The sequence below is a fragment of the Notothenia rossii genome, assembly GCF_949606895.1.
Source record: "Notothenia rossii genome assembly, chromosome: 5".
NCBI classification, from domain to species: domain Eukaryota; kingdom Metazoa; phylum Chordata; class Actinopteri; order Perciformes; family Nototheniidae; genus Notothenia; species Notothenia rossii.
Genome location: NC_136903.1, coordinates 28,198,141 through 28,222,441, shown reverse-complemented (window position 1 = coordinate 28,222,441; position 24,301 = coordinate 28,198,141). Strand labels below are relative to the sequence as shown.

General features: G+C 39.9%; 1 protein-coding gene across 2 annotated transcripts in view; it reads right to left on the bottom strand.

The window, feature by feature from the left end:
* The window catches only part of LOC307040443 (guanine nucleotide-binding protein G(o) subunit alpha), a 149,825-nt gene that overhangs the window by 3,269 nt on the left and 122,255 nt on the right, over positions 1-24,301 (bottom strand). Inside the window, exons 7-8 of one of the 2 annotated variants that reach the window (XM_079683277.1) lie at positions 21,618-21,771; positions 15,278-20,338 (exon numbers count right to left, since the gene is read on the bottom strand). In XM_079683277.1, the coding sequence (XP_079539403.1) occupies positions 20,151-20,338; positions 21,618-21,771 (342 nt within the window). In that variant the 3' untranslated portion in view covers positions 15,278-20,150. Of the gene's footprint in view, positions 1-14,651; positions 14,806-15,277; positions 20,339-21,617; positions 21,772-24,301 lie in introns of those variants that run through there. The other variant, XM_079683276.1, reaches the window with a different exon arrangement.

Genomic DNA, 24,301 nt, shown 5'->3' with positions numbered 1-24,301 from the left:
CAAGGTTTTCACACACTGTTGCTGGTATTTTGGCCCATTCCTCCATGCAGATCTCCTCTAGAGCAGTGATGTTTTGGGGCTGTCGCTGGGCAACATGGACATTCAACTCCCTCCAAAGATTTTCTATGGGGTTGAGATCTGGAGACTGGCTAGGCCAATCCAGGACCTTGAAATGCTTCTTACGAAGCCACTCCTTCGTTGCCCGGGCGGTGTGTTTGGGATCATTGTCATGCTGAAAGACCCAGCCACGTTTCATCTTCAATGCCCTTGCTGATGGAAGGAGGTTGTCACTTAAAATCTCACGATACATGGCCCCATTCATTCTTTCCTTTACACGGATCAGTCGTCCTGGTCCCTTTGCAGAAAAACAGCCCCAAAGCATGATGTTTCCACCCCCATGTTTCACAGTAGGTATGGTGTTCTTTGGATGCAACTCAGCATTCTTTCTCCTCCAAACACGTCTAGTTGAGTTTTTACCAAAGAGTTCTATTTTGGTTTCATCTGACCATATGACATTCTCCCAATCCTCTTCTGGATCATCTAAATGCTCTCTAGCAAACTTCAGACGGGCCTGGGCATGTACTGGCTTAAGCAGGGGGACACGTCTGGCACTGCAGGATTTGAGTCCCTGGCGGCGTAGTGTGTTACTGATGGTAGCCTTTGTTACTTTGGTCCCAGCTCTCTGCAGGTCATTGACTAGGTCCCCCCGTGTGGTTCTGGGATTTTTGCTCACCGTTCTTGTGATCATTTTGACCCCACGGGGTGAGATCTTGCGTGGAGCCCCAGATCGAGGGAGATTATCAGTGGTCTTGTATGTCTTCCATTTTCTAATAATTGCTCCCACAGTTGATTTCTTCACACCAAGCTGCTTACCTATTGCAGATTCAGTCTTCCCAGCCTGGTGCAGGTCTACACTTTTGTTTCTGGTGTCCTTTGACAGCTCTTTGGTCTTGGCCATAGTGGAGTTTGGAGTTTGACTGTTTGAGGTTGTGGAAAGGTGTCTTTTATACTGATAACGAGTTCAAACAGGTGCCATTAATACAGTTAACAAGTGGAGGACAGAGGAGGCTCTTAAAGAAGAAGTTACAGGTCTGTGAGAGCCAGAAATCTTGTTTGTTTGTAGGTGACCAAATACTTATTTTACTGAGGAATTTACCAATGAATTCATTAAAAATCTTACAATGCGATTTCCTAGATTCTTTCCCCCCAGTCTGTGTCTCATAGTTGAGGTATACCTAGGATGAAAATTACAGGCCTCATCTTTTTATGTGGCAGAACTTGCACAATTGGTGGCTGACTAAATACTTTTTTGCCCCACTGTAGATAAATAATGTGACAGTATTAACCTCTTAAATGGATAAAAAAATGCTTGTCACAGAATCTTTGACAAATGCAAACACAATTAACCCATTGTCATAATTACTTATAATTCCTATTTTAACTATAGTTAACTATTTATGAAACAGTAGTGTAGTGAATTATAGTGCACAGTCATTTTAAAGCATTTGACAGTCAATAAAGTTCAATAAATTGTCATAGTTTTACAACAATTGACAAGGATCAGCAATTCTCTGAATGTTTTGTCTTCCCATCCCCACTGTGTTGCGCACAACACTCACGACAACATAGCATTATGTAATTCATATTACCAGAGCCTGCAGATTAAAACACACTGTGCACTTTTTCCAGACCCCAAGACCACAGCTGGAGTCATATAACGGATAAAAAAAGCAGTGGAAAAACCTCCTGCTTCCCTGACGTCACCATGTGGTTACCTTTTGCCTTCCCCGTGAGTAATGTAAAAAAACAAATGGTCAACGTCAGAAAAACGTTACAGAAAAAACGTTACAGTTATTTGGTGGCTTTCTGCCGGGGAGGAAACTCCAGCTTTGGTTTTAAAATAACCTTCTGCCAAGATCGTCATCTGATATCTATGGTGGACGTTGTAGATTTAGGTCATTTGATATCCTAAAAAATGTGGACATTTTCCCAGCTCTAAGTACTTGTACTGCAGGAGCAGCAATATTAAGTTACAAGAGAGAAGAAAGAGGTTAGAAAAAGGGGTTTTCCGCAAGAGGTCAATTAAGGTGCATTTTATCTAGAGCAACAACACAGTAAATTGCTAGAGTAGTCCTTATTTCCAGTTTATGATTGATGAACCATAATACCATTAGTTTTACTTTAGTTGCATAGGGTTAAAACACAACTCTCCGAGGCTTCTCACAGGAAGTTAGTATGTGATGATGCAGAGGAAAAGTACTAACATTTCATATAGACTGACTGTGATTATCAAGGCAGTTAGAAAACAAGTAAAGCATGAATGGATCGGCTGAGAGAGCTGTGTGTGGGAGAGAGATCAGGAGACAGCTCTCACTTGCCATCAGTTTCTTCTCTCTTCATGGCTGCCGAAGCGTGACTGTCTCCTGCTCTCTGACTCACAATCCCTTCCTTTTCCCTGCCACGGCTACATCTGACTGTCACCTCCACGTGAAGTTTGTCCAGTCGGGTCTTGGAAGACCGGAAGCTGTGTGGTTCATAAAAACATGTTCTTACTCAATATCAAGCCACGATTATTGTTTTTAATTTAAAATTGTATAATGTCGGATTTTTTTTGCCGTCCGCGATGAAAATAAATGGGGCTCAGAATATTGAAATATGTATTTTTTAAATCTTTTTTTCCTTCTAATGTGTTATTCTTTTTGAAATAACACACTGTTATTTACTCAACAATAACACACAATTATCCTTGCTTTTATTTATTTAATTCTATAATCTCTGGCTTTTTTGGCATCCGTCAGGAACTGAATTTAAAAATAAAATAACCGGAAACAGATACACACCCACTGAACTGATTACCCAAGATCCTCAGCTATGGGTTAATCTCTGTGATTGGATTGTTTAGCTGCAATGCACGTTTGGATATGGTGTTTATATGCGATATGAAATCCGAAAAACATTTAAAAAAAAAAAGAAAATAATACTTTATTCCGAGTGTGCTTGCTTTTCTCTTTGGAGTTCATCACATAACGGCATTGTAATGCACGGTTCGGCTGCATTAAATATTACAATATAGCCGTAGTTTTATATTTATAGAGCCCTGATGAGAAGACTTCTAGACAAACTGGAAGAACTGCCACCGAACCTGAATACATGACGTGGACCATAAATATATCGGCAATTAGACAACATCTTCAATTTCTCTTCACACAATACGTCTCTTGCAGTATCAACACTAATTCGGCTGACTTTTACATTTGATCTAATTCATAGATAGGTTATATTTACACCATAACGGTGCACAGCTGAACCTGGTCATACGCCTTCTCCAAGTCTACAAAACACATGTAGACTGGATAAGCGTACTCCCAGGCCCCCTCCAGGATCCTTGCGAGAGTAAAAAGCTGATCCGTCGTTCCACAACCAGGACGGAATCCGCATTGTTCCTCCTCAATCTGAGGTTCAACAATCGGCCTGACCCTCCATTCGAGTACCTTAGAGTAAACTTTCCCGGGGAGGCTGAGTAGTGTGATGCCTCTGTAATTGGCACACATCCTCTGATCCCCCTTTTTAAAAAGGGGAACCACCACCCCGGTCTGCCACTCCTTCGGTACTGTTTCCGACTTCCACGCAACGTTGATGAGACGTGTCAACCATGACAGTCCCTCAACACCCAGAGCCTTCAGCATTTCTGGGCGGATCTCATCCACCCCCGGGGCTTTGTCACTGTGAAGTTGTTTGACGACCTCAGTGACCTCCCCCCGGGAGATTGGTGTCGATCCCCCGTCATACTCCAGCTCTGCCTCTAACATAGAGGGCGGAGTTGTCGTGTTTAGGAGTTCCTCAAAGTGCTCCTTCCAACGCCCTAACACTCCATCAGTTGAGGTCAACGCGTCCCATCCTTACTGTACACAGCTTGGATGGTTCCCTGCTTCCCCCTCCTGAGGTGTCGGACAGTTTTCCAGAACAACTTTGGTGCCGCCCGAAAGTCCTTTTCCATGTCTTCTCCGAACTTCTCCCACACCCGCTGCTTTGCCTCGGCTATGGTTGAGGCTGCTGCCCTTCGGGCCTGTCGGTACCTTGCAACTGCCTCGGGAGTCCCCCAGGATAAAAAATCCATGAAGGCCTCCTTCTTCAGTCGGACGGCTTCCCTGACCACCGGTGTCCACCAGGAGGTTCGGGGGTTACCGCCCCTTGAGGCACCTAGGATCTTGAGACCACAGCTCCCCGCCGCGGCTTCGGCAATAGAGGCTTTGAACACTGACCACTCTGGTTCAATGTCCCCAACCTCCACAGGAATGCCCGAAAAGCTCCGCCGGAGGTGTGAGTTGAAGGCCTCCTGAACTTGGGCCTCCTCCAGATGTTCCCAGTTCACCCGAACTACACGTTTGGGCTTACCAGGTCTATCCAGAGGCTTCCTCCGCCACTCGACCCAACTCACCACCAGATGGTGATCAGTTGACGACTCCGCCCCTCTCTTTACCCGAGTGTCCAACACATACGGCCTCAGGTCCGATGATACGATAACGGAATCGATCATGGACCTTCTGCCTAGGGTGCTCTGGTACCACGTACACTTATGTTCGAACATGGTGTTTGTTATGGCCAATCCATGACTAGCACAGAAGTCCAGTAACAAACCACCACTCCGGTTCAGATCAGGGGGGCCGTTCTTCCCAATCACTCCCCTCCAAGTGTCTCCATCATTGCCCACATGTGCGTTGAAGTCTCCCACAAAGATTAAAGAATCCCCTTCAGGAGCCCCATACAGGACTCTTTCCAGGGTCTCCAAGAAGGCCGTATACTCTGAACTGCTGTTGGGTGCATAAGCACACACAACAGTCAGAGTTTTCCCCCCCATAACCCGCAGGCTTAGGGAGGCGACCCTCTCGTCCACTGGGGTAAACTCCAACAACGAAGCACCCAACCGGGTACTTGTGAGTATCCCCACACCCGCCCGGCGCCTCACACCTTGAGCAACTCCGGAGAAGAATAGAGTCCAACCCCTATCCAGAAGTAAGGTTCCAGAGCCGACGCTGTGCGTAGAGGTGAGCCCAACCAGATCCAACTGGTAACGCTCCACCTCCCGCACAAGCTCCGACTCCTTCCCCACCAGAGAGGTGACGTTCCACGTCCCCAAAGCCAGCTTCTGTCGCCCGGGTCTGATCCGTCGAGACCCTCTGCCTTCACTGCCACCCTTCTGGCAGCGCACCCGACCCCATCGCTGTTTCCCGTAGGTGGTGGGAGAAGCGGAGGTGTTGCCCACGTTGCCTCTTCGGGCTGTGCCCGGCCGGGCTCCGTGGCAAGCCCGGCCACCAGACGCTCGCCGACGAGTCCTCCTTCTGGGCCTGGCTCCAGAAGGGGACCCCGGGCTTCCTCCGGACCGGGTATCCTCACTTCGTGTGTCGTCTTTCATGAGGTCTTGTGAACCAATCTTAGTCTGGCCCCTTGCCTGAGACCAATTTCCCATGGGAGACCCTACCAGGAACACAAGGTTCCAGACAACACATCCCCCAGGTTCATCAGGGCACACAAACCTCTCTAGCACGGTAAGGTGCTGGTTCTTCAGATAGCAATATCCTGTAAAATTATGTGAAAGCATGAATAAAACCACATATCTTCAGATGTTATACATACATAAGTGTCCTACACTAATAATACAAAGTCATTATTGCATTGTATGCTGTGTGTATCTTGTGTGCACCGCCTAGTGGTTAAAGCATGTTATTGATTTTTTTTAAAAATATGTTATATTTGATGAAAAAAATATTAAGAGTACATACTTTCATAGGGGGAAAGTAGAAGGTCAATGATAGAAATATAGAATATAAAAAATCAAGAAGATACTGTAAGTGATCTCTACAATAAAACTGTTTAGTGCCGGATGTACAAAGATATTAATATGAGGATGAGCAAAACAGACAAACTAATTAACCTTTATTTAAAAATGAAAGAATACTTTAGGTTAAGGTCTTCTTTTAAATAAGAAAAAAGCAGATAAATATTTAGCCTGACAAAGTACTTGTACGTCTAATATATTGCTTTCCTGCAATGTTAACTATGTTGAAGCACTTATTTTAACTGATATTATACATATGAATTATACTCTTATGTATGTAGATAGTATAAGAAATGTGCAGAATTTGACAGTTTAATGGTGGAGATATACACACATATTGATAGATGTCTTGTAATGCACTGTTGAGGAACCTGTGACCCAAGTTTTTCATTCATTGCATAACTACACTGTAGTTTTTTATATGATATGTCAATAAACCTTAGGAAATCTTGAAAGGGATGTGCAAAATAGCCATTATATACAGTCGTTAATGAACTATTAGTAGAGAATAACGAGTAATGAATATACTTTATAGAGATCTGCAGATAAATGTTTAGTCTTCTCAAGCACCAACTATCAAATATCTCTCCTGATTGTTGGCACTTGACAATCACCTTCCCTGAATTTTACTTGGGTGTAACTAAAGTCTGATTTAAGGGTTGTTTATATTTCACATCATTAATCAGAATCTGCAAAGTAACTAAAATAAATGTAGTGGAGTAAAAACACCAGGTTAACCTCTGAATTGTAGTGGAGTAGAATTACAAAGTAACAATGAGCTGTCATGTGGGTATATATTAATGCTGCACATTATGGATACAAGCGATTTTCAACCATCAATTAATTATATGTTTTATATTTGATAACACCAATGCTTTTAATACTGGCAACTTCTAATTGTGGGAAAAATGATAACGTTCAGTAGAGACGTCCCATAGAAAATTTTGCGAAACACAATGGCCAGCATGTGTAGTTCTGGGGGGGCGGGGGTAATCAGTTATGTGGGTGTTTATCGCAATGATGCTCGAAAGGTCCCATATAGGCCTACGTCTGTTTCCGGTTATCTTATTTTGAAATTCAGTTCCTGACGGATACCAAAAAAGCCAGAGATTATGGAATTAAACAAATAAATAAAAACAAGGATAATTGTGTGTTATTGGTGAGTAAATAACAGTGTGTTATTTTGAAAAGAATAACAAATTAGAAGGAAAAAAAGATTTTAAAAATACAGATTTCAGTATTCTGAGGCTCTGAGCCCCATTTATTTCCCTCGCGGACGGCAAAAAAAGTCAGACATTATACGATTTAAAATAAAAACAATAATCGTGGCTTGATATCGAGTAAGAACATGTTTTTATGAACCAAACAGCTTCCGGTCTTCCAAGACCTGAACGGACAAAAATAAGTGTTGCAGGCACGAAACATACTACCAATAGAAATACATTGCTTTTAAAATCGTTCTGTGACACGAAAAAAAGGGGAAAATCGTGTTGGTGAACATGAATAAATAGATTACATTTTGTGACTATAACACGAAATGCTGTGAGACTGGGTTGTAACACCATTACAACTCACACATGACACTTTTTCTGTGGATTAGACAAACAAGGTCAATTAGTGAACTTTTGCAGTGCTGCTAGGCTTATTTTGTAATTGTTGGACAAAGCCAGGCTAGCTTTCCCCCAGGCTTTATGCTAAGCTAGGCTAACAACTCCAGCTAGGCTATACTATTGAACATACAGATGGAGCGATTCATTTCGGACAGTTTGAAACGCGAGGGCCGTGATTGGTACGTGATCTGCCCTCGCTCAAGGGAAAACCTCCAGCTTGACTTGAGACCGCCCCCGTGATAGATAAATGTATTTATAATGAAGCCAGCTGCAATGGATCATTGATCCACCAGGAGGTGCAGTGGGGTTCCACACTGGAGCTCATGTGAAATAAAGTCAGATACAGTACGCTGGATGTACAGCGGAACTTTGTTAAGGTCCATATGTCACGGATATCATACTCTGTGCTAAATAAGAGACATGTAATCATTTACAAAACATCAACATGTTGTTATTTAACAAAATAATTTTGTTATTCGAAAAAAACGAACGGGAGGAAATGCAGCCCGGCTCTCGATTTTGAATCCTAATTTAATCATCATCTTCACCACGATCATTTATTTTTATGTTCGCCGAATTGACATGAAATCACTGACACATAGGAATATACTGTATTCAACTTCATTAAAACGTTATTAACGTGCCTAAACTCAGTAATTCACCAAAAATATGTATATTTTAATGGAGTTTCGTCGGTCGATCAGGATCCCAAAGTGTAGCGGAGGGATCCTCATCTGGATGAAGGGTGTTATTTTCCCCATAAAGAACAAGTCGCTGCAAATTATCCCTCTTATTACATGGCCACATTCTCAACAAAGTAACGACATGACTCCCAATATTAATTGAAATGCTTTTATGGATTTAGAAAATGTTTTTATTGATTTAAAAAATAGTTGTATGTATTGATTTAAATTCACATGCATCCGCTAAGAAAAATAGTCCGTTGTTACAGTTTTTTAAACAGTCTGAATGAAACGGCAGCTCTCAGCTGTGTATTTACACAACTAATGGCCCATCAACCACAGCTCTCTCCCCCCCTCCCCCCCTGATCTTTCTTCTCCAGCAGCTAAATTAACAGTAGGTTACTCTGAGTGACCATAGACTGTATGTGACAAGCTTACAGTTAGTGACGTAACAACACCATAAAAGCTGGTGGGTTGAAAGCAATACGGGAGGTAAAAATAACTACAATAATTGTGACTTATTTATTGTGGCTTTTATGTTTTTAGGTATAAAATGTTATGTAATTCAGGCTTATAGTTCACCCTTCTCTAAAAGCCTTCAACAATGACAATATTCATAGTAATTTAATAAATCCTTCCAACACACATTGTAAAAAATAGCCTACTGTGATTTAAGAAATCATTTCAATATGTACATCTTCTGATGTAACAACAATTCTTCAGGAAGAAACATAGCACCATCACTGCAACAATGAAAGTGGTAAATGATATTACTAGTATGCTAGATAATAAACAGAGTTGTGCAGCTCTGTTTATTGACCTTTCCAAAGCGTTTGACACCGTTGATCATCGTGTCTTAAAACAGAGGCTACTCAGTACTGGCATATCCAGCCATGCAGTGGGGTGGTTTGTGAACTACCTCTCTGAAAGGTCCCAATGTGTTCACTTTGATGGGCTGTCTTCTGAGTGGTTAAACATTGCTAATGGTGTTCCTCAAGGTTCTGTTTTAGGTCCACTTTTATTCTCCATATATATCAACAGTTTAGGTGAAAATGTGGATGAAGCTACTTTACATTTTTATGCGGACGATACCGTGATGTATTGTGCAGGTACCTCCATTCAGGAGGCGGTTGTTAAATTACAGGCTGTTTTTAACATTATTCAGACTCAGCTCTCTGAACTAAAGCTTCTTTTAAATGTGGATAAAACCAAGATAATGCTCTTTTCAAAAGCTAAAAAGTCACCAGAGCCTGTTTTAGATATTGTATCAACGCAAGGAACAAAACTTGAAGTTGTTGCCTGTTACAAATACCTTGGTATCTTGCTTGATGACTGTCTCTCTTTTAAACTTCATGTCAATAACCTGCTTAAAAAACTGAGGGTTAGGCTAGGTTTCTTTTTCAGGAATAAGTCCTGTTTCTCGCTTGAGGCCAGGAAAAGGCTAGTCACTGTGACCTTTTTACCTGTGCTGGACTATGGTGATCTGCTGTATATGAATGCACCTGCCAACTACCTAAGCAAACTAGATGCTGCGTATCATAGTGCTCTGAGATTTGTCACTAACTGTAAAGCACTTACTCATCACTGTACATTGTATACCAAGGCAGGTTTACCATCACTCACTGTACGGAGGCTCAGTCACTGGTACACTTTTATCTATAAAGCTATGTTGGGCAAACTCCCGTATTATATCTGTTCATTGATAAAGCAGAAAGTTGCAAGCAGCTATTGTCTGCGATCACAGGATATAGTCTTGTTAGATGTGCCAAGAGTAAGGACTGTCTTAGGTAAGACAGCTTTTATGTGCGCAGCTCCACTTGCTTGGAACAGTCTACAGGCAAAATTGAAATTGAGCATTTTTATTTCTTTGAATGTATTTAAGGCATGTCTAAATGAAATGCTTTCTGACACTCTGGGTATTTGTAAATGTTGAATATGTAAATATGATATCCTCTGTTGTTTGTATGTTGTTTTTATGTTTCATGTGGAACTAAATGATGCAGGTCTCCCTTGTAAATGAGATCGATGATCTCAAGGGACTAATCTGTCTAAATAAAGGTTTGAAATATGAAAAACATTATAAATAGTAACATAGCTGAACATGGTATTGCACATTTAGCTTTGAGTGTTACTGACCTGAGATGTTTTTATTAAATGAATTAAGGTGACTGAGGCTTTTTAACATACAGGGATGCAAACTCATAAGGTATGAAAAAGGTGACAAGGATCCGAGCCCCCGGCTCCCCCACCCCACGGAATGACAGAGGATTTTAGCAGTCAGAACAACTAAAGCAGCAGTGTTAATAATAACACAAACGCCAAAGAGTCACATAATAGAAATATATAAAAGCATTTATTTCAAATTGTGGAGCAGTCAGTTTATAATTTTGGCAGCACTGTTGAGCATTTTGAAAATATATTTTCAGGCCTCTGTGCAAGGCTTAAGTCTTTTTATCTTTATAGCCACATGGTGTAAAGTAACTAAGTTCATAAATTCAACAAGTACTATACTTGGGCACAATTTTGAGATACTTGTACTTTATTTAAGTATTTCAATGTTTTGCTACTTTGTTCTTCTACTCCACTACAGTTCAGAGGTACATGGTGTTCTTTGACTCCACTACATGTATTTAATACCTTTAGTTACTTCACAGATCATGATTAATTAAGTGAAATATAATCAAGTGTTAAATCAGACTTTAGTTCCACCTGGAGTAAATCCACAAGCTACCCTGCAGTATACAAAGTCATTCAAACTAGCTGGACCTTTAGCAGCTTTGAGAACACTTTCATGATCAATCATTATAAAACATATCATATCTATTATTCTGAAATGGACCAATCTGCACAATGACTACTTTTACTGTCGCTACTTTCACTATATTTTGATGATAATACTTTTCTACTTTTACTTGAGGAACATTTTGAATGCAGGACTTTTACTGTAACAGAGTATTCCTACACTCTGGGACTATTACTTTTACTCAAGTACAAGATCTGAGTACTTCTACTTTTACTCAAGTACAATATATATACTTTTACCACCTCTGTTTATAGCCTATGAAAAAAAACTATTAGAAATAGAAGGCTAAAGCTAACGTTAGCAGATAGTGACAATGTATGCTAGCTAGCTAGCTCAACGATTCCTTAAATAATATTGCCACAGAAAAACTTTTCAGTTCACATCACGCTCTGCCGCTCCGACGGGGAGCTCTGCTCTGAACACCTGAACGGCCCGTTCTAACAGCTGTTCACCAGCGGTCCAGTCTGTGCAACAGTGACTCCGGACGCACAGTTAATATTAACGAACGCACCCGTAGGTAATGTAGCTGCTGAAGCTAGACCATCATCTCGGAGCAGCAGAGCCTTATTATACATCCATGAGCAGAGCCGACAGGCAGGAAGACTCGAGCACACAGCTCGTACTTCATTATAATATATAAAAAAAGAACACCATGCGTGTCATGATGGCACATAACAGCTCACGGCTGCAGATTACTCCGGGTCCCAGCCCCCCCCATACCCCAAAAATATTTGTATTGCAGATCTACATGAATCACACAAACGACTTATTTTGGATTCAAAACGGCGAATTTCGCCGAAAGGTGACAAGTTTGCATCACTGAACATAGACAGAGCACAACTGAAACATAACATCTGAAACGATGTAACAACATAATACACTTGTGGGGATGCTTGGGATGTGAGGAGTGAGGGACACGGCTTAGAACGGGCGTGTCGCCTGGCAGGACAGGAGAGTGTGTGCACCAGTCTGCCTTGATCTATGAATTCATGTCCGTGACACTCACTGCTGCCCACAGCTGTTTTATAGAAGGAAATTCCTTCACTTCATGAAAGTGTTTTAACCACACACACCTCTACTACACACACATGACGGGTGTTATTTTCCCCATAAGGAACAAGTCGCTGCAAATTATCCCGCTTATTACACGGCCAAATTCTCAACAAATTAACGACATGACTCCCAATATTAATTTAAATGCTTTTATGGATTTAGAAAATGTTTTTATTGATTTAAAAAATAGTTGTATGTATTGATTTAAATTGACATGCATCCGCTAAGAAAAATAGTCTGTTGTTACAGTTTTTTAAACAGTCTGAATGAAACGGCAGCTCTCAGCTGTGTATTTACACAACTAATGGCCCATCAACCACAGCTCTCTCCCCCCCTCCCCCCTTGATCTTTCTTCTCCAGCAGCTAAATTAACTGTAGGTTACTCTGAGTGACAAGCTTACAGTTAGACACAACACTGTCATTGCAAGTGACCCTCAGTTAGTTGACTTTTATGTTCAACTGCTAAATTCGTTACTGATAAAAAAGGGCTTCTACTGTACCTAATTACCTTAACACTAGAACCGCCAGAGGTTTTTGTATAGGCCTACCTAAACCCGTCAAATCCCGCTATTAGAATGCAATTTTTAACAACATAGGGTGCTACATAACACACTTTCAGGAAAAGTCAGGGACTGGGAGACTTTAATATTTTATTGAAAAAAAGTTACATTGCACACACACAACACACATCACACAAATTGACCCGATTGGCGGTTCTAGTATTAAATAAACTCACTAATTAATGAAACCAGTTCAATACGCATTATTCTTATTCTTATCATTCTTTATGAGCGCAGAAATAGTCTTAAAATCAGATCTGTTTTTTAAATGAAATCTGACGGCAGGCAGTTAGCTCTGATCACCTATGACAAATGCGCCGCACCTAATCGCTGGCCATTCAGCCACAGACACTGTTCGAAATGGGGGGGAGCTAGGAGGAGCTTGGCTCCCCGAAGAGGGAGGGAGCTCCCCTGAAGGCTGACTTTGAGATAAATAGGGGGAGCCCAAAACAGTCGTGCATATTTGTGTCACACAGATTAGAAAGGTTGAGTTTCTGTAAATAACAGTTCTTGAAATAAATAATAGTTATTGTTCATTACAGTTTCTGAATATTTGTTTTATATTTGTGAATATGTCTGGGTGTTGCCATCTGTACGTGGCGGCGCTGCATTCTTACTTACGTTGCTATGATTATGGCGGTGATGCCGGCGCGGTATTTGAAATGTTCATATTGATATTTTTTTAACTCTGGCTGTGTAATAAAAAAATATGGCAAAACGAAAACAGCCAAGCGTCACAGCTTTTGGATTCACAAGCAAAGAAGCGAAGGAGTCTAAAAATGACAACGTGAACGGAAAACAACTTTTAGTTGGCCGGCTGTAAGCGGCGTTAGGGTCGAGTTTGACAGCTCCACACCGAGGGAGAGGCCTGCCGATGCGGAGCCTGAAGAGGCTTCAACAACGGCCACATCCGCCGGCATAGTGACACCGTCTGTATTAGTAGAAGAGTGTTTTTATAGCAAATGATCGCATCCGCGCTGCTGCGCCAGTCAACAGAGCGTGCGTGTGACATATTTAGTAGCAGGATGTGCTCTGAAAAATAGGGCTCCCCGAAAGCAAATGGGTAATTCGAAAACTGACAGAGCTCCCTCTATACAAATCAAACTGTAGAAGGTGTGAAAGCACCTATTGTTTTAAATAATGGTCGGAATGTGACCTGTGAGCCTTCTGAATTACCGTGGGACAGCACATTCTAAACTAAAATGTTCAATCAATAAAGTAACATCTTATCTTATCTTAATAATATCTTCATATTAATAATAATAATAAATCATACAGTATTTGTCCGAAAGGGAGCAGGAGGAAGCAAACACAAAAATATACTGCATATTAAAGCAAACGATTGTAAAGGTTAAAGTATGAGCATAACAAATAAAGAAGTGTAATGTAAACATTTACATTATAATTATGATTATTTAATATATAAAGACTATATATTATTGAATTACAAGATTAGATATACTTTAGTTGATCTAAAATATTGATGTGTTCAAATGCTCTTCAAAACACAACTGAAAGTCCATGAAACTTGTCTTTCTGTATTTGTGAATGAAGCGCCATCTCCTGGTTAAAACCTGAAATTGAAAATCTGGCAACGCCCTCTTGGAAAATAGTGGGAGGGCTTAACATTCCTCTATACTGGTCTTTGGCTGGTGGTAGGCAGGAAGCTGTAAGCTGGAGTCCGAAATTCAGTGCTCCATCTGTACAGGTCTGAGAATGGTACTATTCTTCTCCTCAATTGCTCAACAAGAAATGTATGTTCATAACTGTGAAACTTTCTTTAAAACTGCACTAAAAATCCACTTTTTAAGTCAGATTTTTATGTAATAGTCATCTTGTTTAGCACTTGTCCGCAGGTGAGCAGCACTGTAAACCTCTTTCCTCAGTAATGTGAGCAAAGCTAAAACGGTACATCTGTGTCCTCGTCACTTTCTTTTCATGGTATATCAGACTCTTTCTCTGTCTACATAATTGGATTCATTTTCCCTGGTCGGCAGCTTTTTGTCTTCCCTAAGAAATCAACTCTAAGCACCTGTCACGTTTCAGTGCTGCTTACGTGTTTTGAGAGCTATGCACTTAGGATAACTGTCATCTTTTTTTTCCTACCTGTGTATTCGGGGAAGCAGATGCTGAGTGCAGACTTCTTGATCTTCTCTAAAAACAGATCCTTCTTGTTGAGGAAGAGGATGATGGAGGTGTCGATGAAGAACTTGTTGTTGCAGATTGAGTCGAACAGCATCAGAGACTCATGCATGCGATTCTGTGGAGGAAATATGAAGAAAAAGGGGGAGAGAAAGGAAGGGATTGAAATAAAAGGATGACATTGAGGAAGGAGGAGAAAGATGCCAAGGAAGGGACAGAGAGTGAGAAAGAAGGGAAAAGTTATAATCAATCTAAAAATAGACTGAGGAAAGGATCAGGCCAGAGTTCAAATTTGTTTTGCTTAAACACAAAGATAGAGAGAAAATTGCAACACGCAAGCCTCTTTCTCTCTTTCCGATTACAACTTTTGCAATAGAGAGAAGAAGATTAAATACAACATTTTCTAAACAAGTATAGTGCTTGTGCATCTCTGATTAAATTCAGTACAACTTTACAGACAAAGCTACCACATGTGGGGTGATTCATTTGTCTCACTAACACCAACAAGAAACAGTGCAACCAGCATTAAATGAAAAATATGCACACACACAAACTTTAGGTCAGGAAAATAATCACACACAACATCAAGATACTTATGTGGTGCTTTATTGTCATTTGTCTTATGTATAAATACAACGTTCAATAAATTATCACAGCAGTGAGCGAGATACAGCAGATATATTTTACTTACAGTGCTCAATACAATACCCCACCCACACACTTACACACACACACGCGCACAATAAACAAGCTTGTAGATTTTGCTGTATGATCTGTACAGTATATATTGGTTGGTATGGACAGAGGGGTTAAATAAAGTGGATAGTGGAGGGCTGAAGGTTAGAAAAGAGACAGCAGTAAGGGAAGCTATACGCGAGGACTTTCAGCAGCTCATACTCAGACTCCTTTATTCGACACAGGTTCATTACGGCCATTCGCCCTGCAGCTTTCAGTCAAGACGGTTTGGCTACTTTTGGGGATTTCAGAAATTGTTTATATTGCAGAGGCATTGAATTGGCACATGGTGCTGACTCTTCTTTTGTGCCACCACCTGCTGTCCAGATACATAAGGACCTTTGTTACATGAATAGACCACTGATTGTGTTATGTTACAGTTACCCGTACACCGACTAGCCTGACTTCAGACCACATTACCTACAAATCTCTCTTTCGCTGCAGCTTATACAGTAGGAGTGTATCATTTATGGCTGGGATTGGCGGGGACATAAACTACATTACCCACTATCCTCTCTGGTTCGCTCAGCTGTTATATTTCACTTGTTGGGATTCATTTGAGAGGTTTAGGTGTTAAGGTTGGCACGTATAGGACTACCATTTTCAAATTTTATGTGGTTTATTTGAATAACAGTGCGCGTCTTTTGGTTCAGTAAACCAGCAATTATAATTTAAAAAATCAAGAAATTCCAATTTAAATTGACGCAATTAGGGGAGGATCTGAGTTAAGTCATTTTAATAAAACATATATTTTTTAATCACTTCTTAATTGTTTATTAGGTGACTTTAATAGTGTACAAATTCTGAAATTCTACCCAAAAAGTTACTCAATTCAATAAGGTATGCTGTTGTGATTCATAGACATTATTTAAGTACGCAAGAAATAGTAATGCTCCTTTAAAATCAATTTAAAATGCATCTAATTTGCTACTGAATAATCCGTGGAGCAGAAACGTGGATTCGTCCTGTTCTCTGAGCTGCCTGAAGCATGAAAGAAGCAAGAGGAGACAAAGCTCCAACAGTACGCAGCCATTGCCCCGAGGACAAAAACAAATGTAGGCATATCCTTTCAGCGGCATGTGAATTGGAGCTTGCTAACACACTGTGGATACAAAATTCACCAGCACATTGTTCCACAGCTCAAGTCGACTGCGGTGTGGAAAAGCTTTCCACACCGTAACCTGCCCTGCATTAAGTGAGGATGATGATCGACAAAATGATTCAGTAGAAGGGCATTTGGGACGGATAATTTGTGTAATGTAATTTAGTGGTTCTATTGGTTCAGGTTCTACTACAGTGCAAACGTTAAAATAGTGAAACAGTTTGTTTTTTCTTATCATTATACTGCATTCAAAATAACCTTGAAATGAAAGCAGAAATGCTCAGCATGTCAATGGGAAATATTCTTCTACAGTATGGACATTCCCATTAGTGGAGAGTGAAGTGCATTCAGAGACTGCTTTTAGGTGATCTTATTTGTACATCTTTTCAGGACAAACCATTATGATGTTTTATGCATATTTCAAGTTGTATTACTGCACAAAGATGATTTCTCATTATATAATTCATTTCAGAAGAGAATATTACAATGTAAAGCCTGCAGTAGCCGGCTTTATGTTTTGTATTTTTAAGTCCCCTGGGTGTGTTAGTGCCTTCCGTACACACACACACACACACACACACACACACACACACACACACACACACACACACACACACACACACACACACACACACACACACACACACACACACACACACACACACACACACACACACACACACACACACACACACACACACACACACACACACACACACACACACACACACACACACACACACACACACACACACACACACACACACACACACACACACACACACACACACACACACACAGATCAACAGTTTGTGGATCTCTAATTGTTGGCACAGATGTGGTAGGAAGGGTCGGTGACGTAATCTACGTTGAAAAATAAATTGTGTTCTTGAGCAGAGGCAGAAATTGCCTTGCTGTATGAGTGTGGGGGGAAACGTGGTATGAAACAAATGCCCTGCTCATAAATAATTAAAGAAGCAGAGAGCACTCATAACAGCAAAGCTGTAAACACACTCAGCTCAGTCTGTACAACAAAGTCCTGAGGACAAACAAAGCTCAGTTCCTAAAGTATATGTAAACTGTTGCTTATAAAGAGATGAGGAAGGCGCTCATGATATTTACCTGGTATTTAATGTATCTCTTTGGCTTTAATGTCAATGCTCACACTTGGACAGTTCCTACACAACACTTTTCATGGTATCTAAACCACAGTTCAACCCTACAGCAGCTTTGGGACAACTTTACTTCCTGCTATAGAGCACAAATTGGGGTTAAAACAATAGTCACAAGGTCGACAGTCAAGTCCCAGAGGATGACATGTACTCACCAGCACACAATCTCTCAAAGCTCACCTTAAGAGAGAGAGGTGAACAATTGTGATAATGCGCTGTGCAGCGCCATACAATGGATGTGGACCCAGGGCCCTTCAAATCAATGCTTCCTTTGAAGCATTATCTGAGAATAGTTGAGTCAGAAACTCTTCTGGTAGCGCTTCATTTAAAGTGATTTTATACAAGTCCCCTACACGCTATGAGGGCTTGGGAAAATCAATCCTTAAATACGACTAGAGGTGACGTCCACTGGGAGGAAAAAGGAGGGACGAATAAAGAGCAACTTCCTCGCTACAATTTCCAATACAAACTAAATATTGAAGGTAGAGTTTTAAGAAAAGAAATGATGCAGTTCTATTTAGTACAACTACTAATAATACAATCTCCATTACAATCTTCTATATGGACCAAACTAAAATGTACTCAAGGCCAAGGCACTAATGACGCGATTCCTTTGTGAAATGGAAAAACCATTCAGTTCTGTTGTATGAACATCTGTTAAAAATCTCTACAACATATAAACATTTTTATATTTTAGCTTTTTCCAAAAGTGTTTTTTTCTTAAATCCTAAACTTACAGTATATGAAGCGTCTTTGAAATTATTCTAATTTCATGAGATTTAGGTTGTAGAAAACCAATAGAAACAATCATAGTCAAATTGGAAATAAAGCGGGCATATTCAGACAACAGCCTCGTTTAATATGTGGATTAATAATGCACTTTCTGAATGGTCTACTCTGACAATGCCTCTCCTCCCACAGGTTTTGAGTGAGGCTTTGCTGCTGACGAACCGATGCTGAAAAGAGCATGTTTGCTTCTCTAAGGACAGGACGAGATGGACACTGTTATCCATTTGTTATACTTGTTGAGGCACTAAGCAAGGCATCAAGCTGTTTGATAAGGAACTACATGATGGACAATATTATACCAATGAATACGAAATTAGACTTATTGTGATTATACAAAATGCATATGGCTATGAGAGAATACAGAAAATCTAATAACAATTTGAAAAAAATCTAGAAATACTTTAATTAAAGGTGGGGTATGTAATTTATTTCAGAAACACTTTTTGTTATATTCCATGGAATGCTCTTAACATCCCGATAGCAATGAATACATTAAATGCTTTGACAATAAATACATTTATTTTGTGTTTGTTGGAGGAGGGGCTCTGTAAGGAAGTCTGAAGGAAGAGGCAGATTTTTTCCGGTTGTGTACTTTCAAATTCTAGCGCACTCGAGCTGGTTTCTCCAAAATGACCTACCCCACCTTTAACTAAAGTTATTATAATGTGTTATTATCATTCTTATTTTGGACATTTCTCTATTTGAAAACTGTATTTGTCTTTCAGTGACAGTCCAAGCCTGTTAGCAGGCTCAGCAAAGGCTATAATATAAAAAAAAACATGTTTAATTGTGAATTTCATATTCACCTGACATAATTAATTAAGTTTGACTTCATTTAACAATTCTACAATGTATGCTGTTCTATCTTTTTGAGTACTTTGATGATTATTTTGGAGCTCCGTGGTTTACAGGGCACAGCTAAGTTCAACAAATGCAGTCAGACAACGTGCATCTCATCCCAATAACAAAAGAAAACAAATAACACAATCCATGCCAAATAATGCAGCAGGCTCACACACAAGCTACTTTGCACAACACCTACAGAAATTCAGTTTTTCTTGCTTTGAATTTCTTCTTTGTAAGCTGGACATAACCGTGTCCAGAGTTAAATATCGCATTCAATAATAATCCTAAGAGCATCTTTCAAACATAAACTGAGTTTTAATTCAACTTGACCTGATTAAGTACAGTTTTACATCTGCCCTCCATGTGACTAAGGCACAAGTCCCATGCAAAGGCGTTTAAATGAAAATGTATGGAAAATACATTGTGGTAGAGGAGTGATTCTCATGATAAAAGCTGGTTGCACTGCTAGTTAACCTGTAATGTTGGCTGCAGTTAACTAGCAATCAATCTAGTTCTTTGAGTAAGGCACTACTGTATGTACAAGCAAGTCTCAGATGGGAACGGTGTATCCCTGTAGAAATGACTGAAGGAGTTCTGCACAGTTACTGCAGTTGGTTCCTTTCTAGGTAAAAAAAGCAAATACATTTAAAGAAGTCTTAATCAACCAATTCATTGTTTAAGAGTCAAGTTGGACCAATAGCCAGCCTTTTGGGAAAGCACTACCTATCATATCGTGAAATGACAAATAAGGTCCATCCTATGTGGTACAAACTGGTAAACAAGCATCCTGTATCAATTGGCTGACATTTTCCTGAGTTATCAGTACAAGCCACACCCCCGAAGGTTATTAGCTATTATGACATCAGTGACAGCATCAAAGACAAACTGGATGTTGTTGGTGTCTGTAGCGCAGGTCACATGGGCATACACCTCTTTGCTGGGCGACTTGTTCTTGCTCTCGTACTGACACTTGATGTAGTCTATTCCCTCCAAGTAAGTGTCTGGACCTGGAGAGAGAGACAAAGAGACAGAGATGACATATAGTGGGAGTCAGGTGAAGGCTACAAAGCTGTATTTTTAAATCAGTGGGCGGTCCTACATTACCAGCATCAGCAGTATTGTTGTTTTTTATCAAAACATAACCTTGGACTTTCTAGCTCAGCACACATACTGCTGACTGCAGACACTTTGATAAATATGAAAATTGAAAGATGACAAATGAATTGCGCGATTAGAAAAAATGCATGTATCGGTATTGTTGGCAGTGTGCCTGTTTGAGAATATCTCCAATCAATCTTAGTCTTTAAACAGCCACATTGTGACAGAGACTGAGTTCCCAGAGCCAAACTGGTGGAACCATTATTAATACTGTCTACTGATTCATTTTACAGAAGGGCACAATCTGCATTTGGTGTTTTAAATCTAATCTATAGCTTTATTTGAATTAACGCTTTTGGAAAACATCTACTTGGCTCTCAGCCAGTAACAGAACTGTGTTTGTCAGAATAGGCACGAGGTCTGGCCATGTCAAAAGGATGAAGAGAGGGGAAGAAGAAGAGGAGGAAACAGGTTTAGAATCCTAATGGTGTGTTTCTCAGAGTCTGGCTGTGCTCTCACTAGCTTTCCCACAGTCTTGCTTTGTCTGTTTTCTCCTTTCTTTCCCCCCTCACACTCTTCTTTTTTCAGTCCCTCTTACGTTCTGTTGTTCCCCCCCGTATCATCTTATTTTCTCCTGCATCTACCTCACTCAAGCTTTTCTGCTTTGGAAACCTGGTAATACGCCTGGTTTCATTCACTCAGTTACTTTTTGACTTCTTTGTTTTGTTCCAGACTCTGAGCCTATTGTCTCTTTTCTGCTTCCTTCAACTTTCTGTTTCTGTTTCTGTCTATTTATGCCTCCTATCCATGTATCCTTCTTCAAACAACCCCTTTGTCTATTTTCTCAGAGAAAATGATCCTTTTTTATGGATAATTGATCTATTTGCGTATTTGCCGCCAAATTCACCTATTTATCTTCTCCCTAGGATTTCTTCACAGGGCTCATAAGAAATGTTTTGAGTTAAATATGCAGAGAACTCGTGCTGATACGATAAAGGCCAGGGTTGACCAAAGATGCATCACAGTGAAAATGTGCACTGACAACATGTACGTCTCAAAGTGAGAACTGGTTGTCTTTCCTAAATCTGGTACTCTTCAAATGTCATTGCCTCCTAGTGTCCAAACCACTATAGAGTATAGTATTTGAACTAGTAATTGAGTATCCCTATGAGGTGCATGGATATATACCAGAGTACTCGGGGAAGCAGATGGACAGTGGTGACTTGCAGATCTTGCTTTCGAAGAGATCCTTCTTGTTGAGGAAGAGGATGATGGAGGTTTCGTTAAACCACTTGTTGTTGCAGATGGAATCAAAGAGCTTCAGAGACTCGTGCATGCGGTTCTGCAGAAGAGAAAAGGGTTAATTGGGCTTTAGAAAACATTCTTCTGTATGACTATTGATCATCGATACACACTTAAAAGAACAAACCAGACAAGTGTCAACATTTGTGCAAATGTTTTCAGAAAACACATGCAAACAGATGAAGAACCCATACTACATACACACCATTGAAACACAAAAAGGAACTGAGTAAATACAAAATGAGAAAGCAGAACAGAAGTACTGAGGGGTTCCTCATGGCTGTGGACACAGCATTTCCTGCGGCGTGTGTAGGTTTTATTTGTGTGTGAGTGCTTGTGTGTATCAAAGCATCATTAATAGCAACTATCAGTAAGCTGAGCGTTTCAGCCATGTTAAACAAAGCCATGCACTTCTAGCTTCAAAGCGGCTGCGTTCTTTAAATGTAGGATGGTACCACGACTTAATGATAGCTTAAAGGTAACCTGTGGAGTTTTGACCACTAGGGACACTGTTGAGCAATGCATTAAAGAGGAAGCTCTCTTTTCGGAGTGCATTAGGTATTCTGCAGCTTGTGCTTCAGGACATAACCTGCTCACAGTGAGCAGAGTTTTATGTAATCCGCAGAGGCAACAACACTTTTTAAAGGTAATGAATTGTAAAGGCTGCAGCGTACCCTTGAATGAAAATAACACAAAACAGGGCGATGGAAGTGATGCACATTCAAATGAGCTTTGCACATTTCTATTTGAGGTAGGAAATTCAACGTGGGTATTAGGCACATTGGCCACAATGCATTTTGTTTTAGAAATACTAAAAGTTTACAATGAATACTCCACAGGGTATATAAAGAATAAATGATAAACAAAATAAGTTTAAGTCCAAATGCAAACACTGTTAAATAAGCATCTGAAATGAAACCAATACAAATAAGAACTTAACAAAATATGCTTGAAACATTAATGATTCAATCAATTTAGTAGCTCGTATTATTTTCATCATTAGGCATTTTTTCATGTTAGTATATTTTGGGACATTTTTTTCGGAATTGAGTTGTTAGCCATTGTTGTTGTGCTTTGTTAGCAAAATGGCTTCATAAATCAGTGTACCTTGACTAATTATCACCAACATCCAAATCTCTGTTTGCTAATTGGTGAAAGGTGAAGAGCAAACAAAACGTTGGTTTGACTTTTAATGCACATAATAAAACATAATAATTAATAAAGAAAACTAAGCATACTGCATGTAAAAGTGCTTAGTGATGAAAATGTATATGACTGATTTGTTTCAATAATGAGTTGAAAGCAGTTTCTCTCTGGATATGATCCAGTATGGCCTGTTAAACTATCAACCAATCACAATAGAGGAAATTAGTTATAGCCTTACATACAACACAATGACAGAAAAGAGGATATATATATATCTATATATATATAGATATAGATATATGTATATATATATATATATATATATATATATATATATATAGATAGATATAGAAGGATAGATATAGATAGATGGATGTATAGACATATAGATAGATAGATGGATATATAGAAATATAGATGGATAGATAGACGGATATATATAGATATACAGTATAGTTAGATGGATATATATAGATAAATAGATAGACGGATATATATAGATCGATAGACGGGTATATATATATAGATAGACGGATATAGATGATATATAGAAATATAGATAGATAGATAGATAGATACATAGATAGACAGATATATATATAGACAGATATATAGATAGATGGATAGATAGATACATAGATAGACAGATATATAGATAGATAGACGGATATATAGATAGATAGATAAATAGATAGATGGATATATAGAAATATAGATGGATAGATGACAGCAAAAAAGCACACACACAGCAACTTTAATGACTTATTTCACAAACAGACAGAGGCACTGCTTCCAACTCATTGTAAGTGTATTAACCTATTGGGAGGTTTCATACCTGTCTGTGGGTGGAGCATCTGTAGAAGATCTGAGTGCTGATTGGTTAGAGAGGACAGTCGGTGGCGAGAGTGACAGGAGGAGTGGAAGGAGCCAGAGATGCTGCAGGACGGAGCTTAGAGCAGGAACAGAAAATGCAAGGGGCCCGCTCACCCACCCACATCCTTCTTCCTTTACCCCGAAAACACATACACACACACAGTACACACACACGCACCCCTAGTGCTGAAAAAATAAAGGTTTTAGAGGCAGGAGGAGAAGAATTTATCCTGAAAAGATGTTATCCTGATGTGTGTGTGTGTGTGTTTGTCTTAAACTAGACCAGGAGATGCAGAGGAAAACACAATGCAAGCAGTTCTTCATTAGAGAGAAGGGATTCACAAAGCAGCAGCAGTTTGTGTTTTACTGCATGTGTGTGCATATTTCTATAGAACATTTAGATGTTGACGTGGATATAAAAGAAAACATGTAGCATGACGCCAGTGAGGCGCTCTTTTATCCATATATTGTCCCATTACAATGAAAGACATTCACAAACAAACAGACAGAATCAGTTCAGCAACCAGTTCTGTCACCATGTTGACCTGAAA